Source organism: Chionomys nivalis, chromosome 3 (genome assembly GCF_950005125.1).
Source record: "Chionomys nivalis chromosome 3, mChiNiv1.1, whole genome shotgun sequence".
In the NCBI taxonomy this organism is placed as follows: Eukaryota; Metazoa; Chordata; class Mammalia; order Rodentia; family Cricetidae; genus Chionomys; species Chionomys nivalis.
This window is the reverse complement of record NC_080088.1, coordinates 48,760,574-48,771,246: the sequence shown is the minus strand read 5'-3', so window position 1 is coordinate 48,771,246 and position 10,673 is coordinate 48,760,574. Positions and strand designations below refer to the sequence as shown.

The following is a 10,673-nucleotide window of genomic DNA, read 5'->3' as shown; positions in this document are numbered from 1 at the left end:
CATGATGTCCATGAACAAGCAGACAAGCAAGAATGTGAATAAGAACATCGAGATACATTAGAAGACAAACCCTAGAAGATAAAGAGCAATTCAGCATTGATGACTGACAAGAAAGGAAGAACTAAGTCAGAATTAGATCTTAAATCAGAAATTTTTACTAAAGACCAAAGGTTCACACAGTGAGAAGGTATGGAAGCTCTAAAGCTAAATAGTTTTCGTAGAAGCAGAATAGGAGAATTACACAGCATTACAATAGCAGTGTGGTTGTTCAATAGACTTAGCCCTATTCTAGGGTGCCTGAAGGAAATGGAAAATAAACCAGAAGCTTTCTTTGAGGATAGGAGACAAAAGATCTCTTAAATTTCTGAGACACTAATTCATGCTTCATTTCATTTTGAAGAGAAGGAATAGTAAAGGCAAAGACATGAGGATGTTTGTTCCTAGTGGCATAATGGTCCTAAAGGGATCAAAGGCAAAGATGGCATAGAGTATGCTGGTAGGTAGATGTGCTTAGAAACAAGCTGCAGTTTCTGACTCTTTGAACACTGTTTAAAGGAATAAAAGGAGGTGGAAGGTCCAGTAGCATTATAATTGGTACAACAACTTTCAACAATGAATTATACCTTTGCATATTAGTTCAACAGTGGTTCTTATGTGGCTAAACTCAAGGTGGTAGGGCTGGATTTGTTTTGGGTGTCCCTGGGAGTAATGCCTGTTTTGACTTTTTAGTCGTGCACTATTTCTTGGTGCATAGTCTCTTTCCTCTATCTTCGAAGTAAGGACACAGCCTCTCTCTGATCATTCTAAGGCATCATCTTCTGTCTCTTGTTTTCTGTCTTCTTTGACTTTTAAGGACATTGTGATTACACAGTACCCACCTGGATAGTGCAGGGGCACCTCACCATTTGTAAAGTCAGCCAATGGTAACCTGAATTCCATCCAAAGATCTTTCACCTTTGCCATGTAACCTTCTGTGTTTCTAGGTTTAGAAGATGGTGTGTTTCTAGGTTTTGAAGATTGTCACGTGATTGGAGATTTTACCTGAAGCAAACTGATGAGGTTTGTAAATCGTAAAGATAAAGATGCATACTGTTATTAATAATAGCTGGTAGAGCTTTATCAGAATAGTTTTCAAGATCGAAATGGCATTGCTGGGAACAGGAACCTGATCAGAATTGCTCCAAGTTTGCTATGATCACCAAGAAATCCCCAAGTTTATGTTTAAAATACCTCAGTGGCTAATAACAACTCAACCTCAATCAGAACTAATGTCTCCTGGATTTTGTGTCAGACCAGTTCTTAAGGTGTTACACAAACTAAGGCAGCTTTACTACTCTGAGGAATGAATAATCATTTTCCTAACTTTCACTTGAGGAAACTTATAGAATTAGTAACTTACCAAAGATCACAAACTGGGAGACTGTGAACTGAATCTCTTGCAGCAATTGCTTTTAACATCAATTACAATTATATATCCTTATGTGCATCTTTCTGGGTTGGTGTACATGGAGTCACTGATGAATATCATTATGAATTAGACATCAGAGGACAATTTAGAAACAATATTTGAGCTTAGGCACGAACTAGTGAAACCCCAAGGGAGAGCAAAGTGACTTTTCATTACATAGCCTATAGGGATGATGATGACGTGGGCTTTGTTAGTTCAGTATGATTGAAAGACAGTTGCCAAAGCACCAACAGGTCTAGTCTCTCTCTTTTTCCATTCTATTGAGAAAATACCTATTGATTATTGGCAACTGGGAAGAAACTGTACAATATGCAAGGTAATAAATTAAGACTTAAAAGTGATAAAATTTTACCCGAAAACTGCCTAATAATACATGAAACCATCCATTCATTGCATGGCATTAGTTTGTGTAGCTTCTTCCTCTCCAGGTTCTCTGATCATTAACCACCTCCCACCTTTACATGGGTTTTCTTACTTGATTTCAGTGCTATCCCTTTTGTTCTCCCCACTCCATTCTTTGTCCCTTCACTTGTTTCTCTCCGTCTATAGTATTATTTCCTATCTACTAATATCTTACTTGAGCCTCTATGGAGAGCCAGAATTTTGTTTTACAACACTCAAGTTTTCTTGAATTATTCGAGACAGTTCTCTCTCTCTCTCTCTCTCTCTCTCTCTCTCTCTCTCTTGCTGATCTCAAATCTACAGAGATCCACCTGACTCCCAAGTGTTGGATTAAAGGCCTGTGCATCCATTACTGTCTTAATTTAAACAGCTCTGCTTCATCTGGGTGAAGTGTATTCTCTCGCTGCTCCTCAAATCTCCCTTGCCAAATTCCCAACTGCAATTTCCCCCAGATGACCTGATGCCCCATGCATCTTTACCTCCTTCCCATTTTTCTCTCACTTCCTTAGCAAATAAAACCTTGTCATTCTCTTACTCAAAAAAAAAATTTTTTTTTGTTTTTTTGTTTTTTAAGACAGGGTTTCTCTGTGTTGCTCTGGAGCCTGTCCTGGAACTAGCTCTTGAAGACCAGGCTAGGTTCGAACTCACTGAGATCCACCTGCCTCTGCCTCCGAGTGCTGGGATAAAAGGTGTGCGTCACCACCACCCAGCCTCTTTCTCTCATTTTTGTGACAAACTCCTGACCACACTTTAAGACTGTACAAACGTTTTTTACTGTGAAGCTTTCCCAGTCTTTTTAAGGTGGAACTTTGCCTTCCCTCTCTGTTCTCTTTATAGTACGCATCTTTAAATGAAAACTATCATTAGTATTAGGGCTAGTTCAACTATGTCTGTTAATCAAACCTACTTTATTATTTAACAATCTTGTGGCATAACTCTTCTTTCTGCTCGAATATATCCCCTTTCCAGCTATATTTTTTTGAAATGCTAGCATTACTACAGAAGTGTAGCAAAATATAAGTATGGTTTACCAGTAGTCAGATGTGTGAAATGAACATTTGCTGTTATTGTTGACTTGGTAAATCTAAATGTTTTCCAAATAATTTATTATTTCAATAATGAGTCATAAATGCAGTCAAGATATATAAAGGAAATAAATCACTGAGCTGAGAAGTGTGTATTTGATTTTTAACGTTATCTGGATTAAAAAAAAAAAGAACCAAGATCTACGTGTATATCATAGTAGCAACATAATTTCAATGCTTTTCAAGACCACTTCTGAAAAATGTAGTGTACTGCCAAGAAAGTAGAAACAGTTTTACCCTTTTGATTTGTGACTTTTATTTACATCTATTGGTTTATTGATGGATTAATGTTGGCACTGCAGTATTCAGTTTTATGTAGAGAAAAACAGCTGTTATAAGTTCAGATATAAAGAAATAATCATAGAAAACCTGAGGGTCAATTGAGGTCTAATGAGGAAGGCAGAAACTATTTAAATGCAATAAATTAATAGAGGAAAATGTTGAACAGGGGTTTAAAGGAGTCTCTACATTAAAAAAAAAGAGGTGTGTGTGTGTGTGTGTGTGTGTGTGTGTGTGTGTGTGTGTGAAATCTCCTAAAGACGGGGACTTATCTGCTAGGAAGGTAGTTATTATCACCTTTAGAGTTCTGGGAACAAGGGGGAAGTTTGTTATCAGAACTCAGAATTCCAGAGGAGAAATGAGGAGCTCAGGACTGGCCCTCTGAGGAATGGGAATAGCTTAGCTAGAGCTGGTATTTCTGGAAGGTCATGAAAAGTCTGATATTTAAAGTATAAAACTGAAAGTCTGGAAACAAATCCTAATGACAAGAATGATAGTGTATAACCACCAAGGTGATGCTGTTAGGGGCAAGAAATGTGTGCACAGAAACAAGTCTTGGACTCTAGTAACTTAGCAGTAGAATCTACCAGAAAGCCCATTGTTCAAGGAGACGTGTAGACTGCAGAATTCCAGCCCTGGTATGACAGCCCCTAAAGTACAGAGTATTGTAAATACATGGTGGAGAGACAATGGTTGAAAACAGTAGGAGAGTAAAGTGCTCGCTGAGCATTCATGAGGACGTGAATCTAGATCACCACCCACACCAGAAAGCCAAGAACCAAATGTTTTCTCCAAGTGCAAGAGGAGCAAACATAGAAGGACGGAAGGATCTCTAGAGGCCCCTGGTTAGGCTGTTTAGCTTATTAGATGTGTTCCAGTTTAGCGAGAGGTCCTGTCTCCACAAAAACCACAAAAGTGTTGAGGAAGATATCCAATACTGACCCCTGCCTCCACATGCATGGGCTCACATGTATATACTCATATACTCACCCCCTGATGTGATACACACACACACAAACACACACACACTAAATAAAAAGAAAAGCATCACTAATGGAAATTAAATCAAAGTCTTAAGCAATGATCAGAATAATCATTTTCTAGCTTAAATATGCAACATGATCAATACATGCTAAAGTCTTGAAAAACATTAATGAACTTCTATTGAGTTTTTAACCATTATACAGGAACTTGAGTATGTTATGCCATGTTGTTAAAGTGATCATAGAACCATCCAATCTGGGATCTGTATGATACTCTTTTAAGAACTTCTGTATTAGTAGTGAAAAAATAGGAAGGAATTTGTGCGCCTTTATAAAACTTTCACTCTAAGGGGGAAAGACGATAGACACGTCTGGAGAAAATAAATGTAAATTAAGTAAACAGAGTGGTATGGAGGTAGTTCTCACACAGATAGATGGTCCATGAAGAATTCAATGATAATCTGAGCAAACACCCAAACAAAGGAAATAAGAGGGGGAAAACAAAATAATGATCTCTTTAATAAGAAGAATTGCATTTGCTATAACATGAGCTTGAAACTTCTCAAAGAGGTAGACTCCTTTGTGGGTTTGTAGCTTGAAAATTCTTTTTGAGAATCCTGGAAGTCTAAGTGGCTAACATCTCCTATAGTGTCATATATGGTACTAACATTCAAACATTCCATAAACCATTGTTCATTTCCTCCATTAAGGAAATATTATGCTTCTTTACATGGGTTAAGCTTGTGGATGGTAGGGACAATTAGTTAATGCATATGCTGTCCAACCTGCTCTACAAATGGCTGACTTTGTCACGGAAGTTTACTAGTCTCAAACTTCTGAACCAATTTAAAATCCACCTCACTGCACAGAGTCACTTCATTGTTTACACAACAATCTTTGCTTTTAAGTTAATAGTGAATGAACTCTGATGTTTGGCAAACAGACTTTAAAACTAAAAGTGGGCTTGAACCCCATCAATACTTAATGTGAAACAACGAAACTGCTGTTGGCATTAGAATTGGGTTACTTTCTCTTCAGATAATCTTCCTAACATGTAGATACATATTTAAATATGCAATGGTGTCAAAAACTTTAATGGATTAGTTGTGATTATTTCTTCAACCATTTTCCTAATATGATTTTATCTGGAAAAGACAACTAAAATTTTTATAAGGCCCATTAATGGTCTCATGTGAAAGGTTTTTTAAAAAATCAGTAATTCTAATCGGGAGGAGGGAGAAGCTTTACTATGAAATGTAGCATCTTTGTGTGTGTGTGTGTGTGTGTGTGTGTGTGTGCCTAGTAATAATTCCATCAGGAAAAATAGAGTTTGGTAAAAAGACTGTCATCTCAGACTGGCCATCTAGAAGACAGAAAATCATATCACCTAATTACAGTTTTACTTCAAAGAGTATCCCGAGGGCTCAGTGGTGACCACTGGAAGGCAGGAAGGCAGTCTGGCAGAAAAAAACAGTGCACATGCCTGGCAGGGTTTGCAGAGCACACTTAACCTCTGCGCCTAGGTTCTTCCAGCTGTCAAGTTGGGATAATAGTAATTGCCACCTTCCATGTGACATGAACATGAGCTTTGACACCTCCGGCTGGAGATGCCACAGCAACACAGATTATTATTATTAGAGCACAAAATATGTTTTCACACAAAACACCAGCACAATGCTCTTTTTACTCACATCATGCCTATAAGTACTGTTCTTTCATGTTCCCGTTTCATTTTAGGGGAGAGAATATGATCACAGCAAGCAACTATTCGCTGTCTCAATATATGGAGGAAATAGTTTAGAAGTTCCACATCATCCTTTTGAGATATCCTCAACCTGTTACTTTCCTATGGTTTTTGCAGCAAATTGCACAATAGCCCCTGAATTAAGCCTTTGGCACCTTTGAAAATGTTAGCTAAATTACTTTTCCTGGAATCTGGACCCATCAGGGAAAGACTGGGGAAATGAAATTGGCTAACAATATTAAAATTTTGGTTGTTTAACATTTAACTGAATCGCAACAACGTGTTAAAGTGCTATCTAAACAGATAATTAGCTAGTAGTTGCAGCAGTGGGCTCTGCCTAAATTTAGCAGTGAAATTAGGTTTAGGGAATGTGAAAATAGGGAAAGAAATGTTCTCAAGGGAAACAGTGGTGTCAGCACAGCTGAGGAATGTCACAATAGCTACATTTTGTCAATTATGAGCATCATCAGGGGAACTCCCCAGCAATGCAGGGTAAGGTTTATTCATAAGCGAACCTTGAGGATAGGTGATAGAAAGGAATGATTGCAGGAAGGCTGGGGCAAGCAGATGGAAGGAGAAAAAAGGGGAAAGGGTGGTGATAATGAATAATAGAAGTAGCCCCAGTGCTGGGAGACAGCATAGGAGACAGGTGTGGAGGAAGATGGGGGGGGCGGGGAAGGGGATGGGAGACTGAGAGACTGACTGGGTAGGATGCTGTGTGGTCTTGGAGGTGAGTAAAACATCATAAATCAGTGTGTGAAGGTGAGGAGATCCCGTAATTCAAAGTCTGAGCACAGTGTTCTCTTGGGCACAATGCAAGCTTTAGTTTAGCTGCTACAGGCTCATCTCTGGTGGCTGCTCTTATTCTCATCAGAGCGCATCTGGTGGAGATTTCAGGACCTAAGGAAAATTAATGGTGTCAGGCCTTGGGACGGTGTCCTCCGCTTCCACTGCCCCTGCAGAGGGCACAAACCGTCCATCCTTCCCCTTCCTCCTCAGGTGCTACCGTGGCTGGGGCTTCAAGGTCAAGTCACTCTGGCTGTGTTTGTGCTGGATAGATGAGGGCAGGCAGACAACTATTTGGGGTTGAGGGAGGGTTATGGTGACTCAAAGAGGCTCCTCTTAAGGGTAAATGTTTAATACTCCCCGAGGTCACTTTTCTGCGAATAGCTCAAAGAGAAAGAAGCAAGAAAATAAAATGACACGTGCGAACATGCAAACGATCAAAGAAAAAACACGACCGCACTCGAAGCCTTCGGAAGGGAGAAATCCATGGCCTCCTGTTGCCGGTCGTCTGGCGCAGAAAGTGGACAACCCGGCGGCCCGAGAGAAGCAAGAGCTAGAAAGCAAACCTTCCGGGGCCCCTAGTGTCCTCCGCCAGTTCCGCTGACCCTTCCACCAAACCGCCCTCCCAGAGAAAGGAGCAGGCTAAATGCCTGGGCTAACGCAGGCTCGGGACAGCGGAGAGCCGGGATGCCCCGGGCAGGAGGAAGGACTGGAGTGTATCCCTTCAGTCTCGTGCCAGGGCGAAGAGGGAGAATGCTGGCTGGTCCAGCGGGCGGCAGGCATCCAGCTTCCCAAACAGGCACCTCCCGCTCCGGTCCCCGGAGAGTGGGTATCTGAATCCTGCCTTCCCCACACCACCCTCTGTCGTCCCTGGTCCGGCTGGGGAACGGCACCACTCGGGAGAAAAGGGAGCCAGGACTGGGAGTCCCGCAGCCCTCCTCCCGGGTGAGCCTCGGAGTGCCCCGGCCGCCACTGCCCCGAGAGGGGCGGAGTGGGAGAGACCATCTCCAGCGCTGCGAAGGGGGGAGACGAGGCGGGGCCGAGGGGCGGGGCCGCCTACCCTGGTCCAGATAGCTCTGCCTCGGGAAAAGCCCGGTTTTCCAAGTGGATGAAGTTTTTTTTCTTTTTTTTTGAAAGGGGAGGAGCGTGAGGGCAGGGCGGTGGGAGGGGCCTCGGCGGGCGGCTGGGCGTCCGGGCAGCCGGGCAGCGGGGAAGGAGGGCGGGCTCGTCCCGGCGGTGAGGGTCGGCGGCGGCTCCCCCTCCCGCAGGGCGGGGTGGTGCGTTCCGAGTTCCCAGGAGTTCGCGGCGGGCGGGGACCGCGGGGAGGGGAGTGGCGGCGGCGGCGGCGGGCGGCGGGCGGCGGGCGGCTCCCGCTTCAGCCTCGGCAGTGGCGTCGGCGACGGCGGAGTCGAGGCAGCCGCGAGCGCTCGGCCGAGTGGCGGCGGGCGGCGACGGCGCAGGAGCCGGGGGTTGAGGACACGCGCGCTGGCCCTTCCACGCCGCCGCCGCCGCCACCCAGAGCCAGAGGCGCCGGGGCGCGGGCGAGCGGGTGGGCCGGGGCAGGGCGGGCATGGCGCGGACCCCGGGCCCGGCCCCGTTGTGTTCTGGAGGCGGCAAAACACAACTTTCCTCGGCTTCTCCTCCCGCGGCCGGGCTGCTGCTGCCGGCCCCGACGCCGCCGCCGCTGCTCCTGCTGCTCATCCCCCTGCTGCTCTTCTCCCGGCTCTGTGGTAAGTGAAGCGAGTGGGCGCGGGGCAGAGGGAGACGCGGCGGGGCGGGCGGGCGCGGGCCGCTCGTCTGGGCGGCCAGGCGAGGCGAGGCGAGGCGGTTGTAGCGGGCGGTTGGCTGCGCGAGCGGCCGCCGCGGACTTTGCCTGGAAAACTTTTCGCCGCGCCCCGGGCGAGGCCCGGGAAGAGAAGGGAGAGCGAACGAGGCGCCGGCCGCTGGCTTCCCGCCCCCGAGGCCGCGCGGATCTTCGCACTGGGCCCCCGGGGCCAGCGGTGGAGCTCGGTGCGCGGAGCCCCGCTCGCCCTGGGAACCGTTAGTTCCGAGCTGGTGCGCCGAGGAAGCGGAGAGCGCGGACTTGTGGGCTGAGAGAGGTTAGGATGCCGGGATGCACGTTGCCGCCTCCTCCTTTCTCTCCGTTGAAACTTGAGCCGCGAGTCCGGAAACCCTTCGGACACTAGCCTGGAGCCTTGCAGCCTTCGGGTCCACGCCTCCTGGCCTCCGGGAGAAGGCACCATCTTAAAACCCACCCTGCGGCAGCATCCCCTTCCAGCCACATTTGTGCCCTGGCAACCTTTGGATCTTTGGGTTGAGCCCAGATGCTATCCACACACAGCCTTCCAGTTGTTGGACGTCCTTCACGCTGCCCCTGCTTATTTTAGAAAACCTTGTTCTCGGGGACCCAGGATTTACCTTTGAAATACGTATTGCGTCTGCTGTCCCCTGGCTGTTGAAACAAGTAGCCTCGGATTTCTCCCGTGTGTCTTTTTTCACTCCATGCTTAGGAGCTACTAATTTCTTTGTAAGTTTTGTTCCCTGGATATGAGTCTAGTTTAGATTCCTACTTTCTAAAGAGGATGAAAAAAAAAATGATAAATTCCCTTTTCATGCAAGAGAAGCAGACGTGATAATCACTGATTTGGAAAGAAAGAAAAGAAAAGCCACCAGTCTAGGAGAGTAAATGTCTGGGTAATATCAAAATGCTGCAAGATGTTGTTCATTTAAGGATTGCTGATGGGAAATGTTGAGGAATAAATCTTAGATTGCTCAGACACTGGTTCTTATAAAGCTGATATTCTACAGGTATTTATTAAAAAGGAGAGATATGTGCAAATTTCTTTAGATACGTGCAAATGTTTGTACTGTAATGCAGAAGAAAGAAAATCCTGTAATTGGTAGGTGAGTCAGGGTAGTTGGTTCTGAGGGAGACGAAATTATGTTGAGATTGAGTGCCACTTACAGACTGAGAATTTCAGTACATTTCCAGTGCTGGAAGGCAAGTTTCTGATCTACGTGGAATGCAGTGTGATAAGTGCTATGCTATCTAATCCATAGTTTGCATATCCCTACTCTGCAAATATTTGGTTCTAAGACAGTTCTTAGCCCAGTTACCTCTGTTAATAGGAGATTCTTGACTGAATTGGTATGTTGTTCTTAGGAGCCATTAAGGAGGATTGTAGGTGGTGCGTATGACTTCGGGATACTTGGATATCCTGGGGGTGATAGAAGCATTTTACTGCCATGACTTAGTTTATGTTCAGTACCGAAGGAGTATTTGTAGGTCTAGTGGGCTTTTTGTCTAGACCAAATCCAATAGGAGACTGAAAGCTATGTAAACGTCGATCCCCAAAATAGTTTACATTTGGGAATTTCATTGTAGCATTAGAGTGAGTTGTTGATTAGTTTCAGGAACACACATTAATTTTTACATAGGAGAAGGAAATAGGTTTGAAGGAGAGCTTGTATAGTGTTCAAGTGGAGGAGGATGATAGCTTATCTTAGAACCCTATAAAACTAAGCGGTGTAGGGAAGTGTACTGTGATTTAGAGGAAGTGTACATTGGAGTTTTTAGTCAGCTTTGCTTGCTGTTGTAGACATAGGCAGTAGCTATGTTAATATGTGCTGTTCATTTAAAGGGCTGCCTTTTGGACTTGTGTTATAATATCCTAATTTATGAGCCCTTATGACTTAAAAATCGGCCTCTATTTTAGAAAACAGTCTTTGAATAGGGCACAGTTGTCTTGACTTAGGGATGCTAATGAGTATGGAAACAGAATTTTCTTCGTGTAAGTGCCCCCCCACACAACCTGTTGGTCCATGAATGATGGTAGTATTAGCATTCCATAGTACTAACAGGATTGGCTCATACTCACTCTTTGATTGCGTACACTCAGTTTTAGAGTTGAAAGACTTTAGACTTT

The 10,673-nt window shown here is 44.6% G+C and overlaps 1 protein-coding gene across 3 annotated transcripts in view; it reads left to right on the top strand.

The window, feature by feature from the left end:
• The first annotated feature begins 8,101 nt into the window (after positions 1–8,101).
• Positions 8,102–10,673, top strand: part of Nectin3 (nectin cell adhesion molecule 3) — a 109,965-nt gene continuing 107,393 nt past the window's right edge. For all 3 annotated transcript variants that reach the window (XM_057764179.1, XM_057764180.1, XM_057764178.1), the window contains exon 1: positions 8,102–8,477. In XM_057764179.1, the coding sequence (XP_057620162.1) occupies positions 8,318–8,477 (160 nt within the window). In that variant the 5' untranslated portion in view covers positions 8,102–8,317. The remainder of the gene's footprint in view (positions 8,478–10,673) is intronic.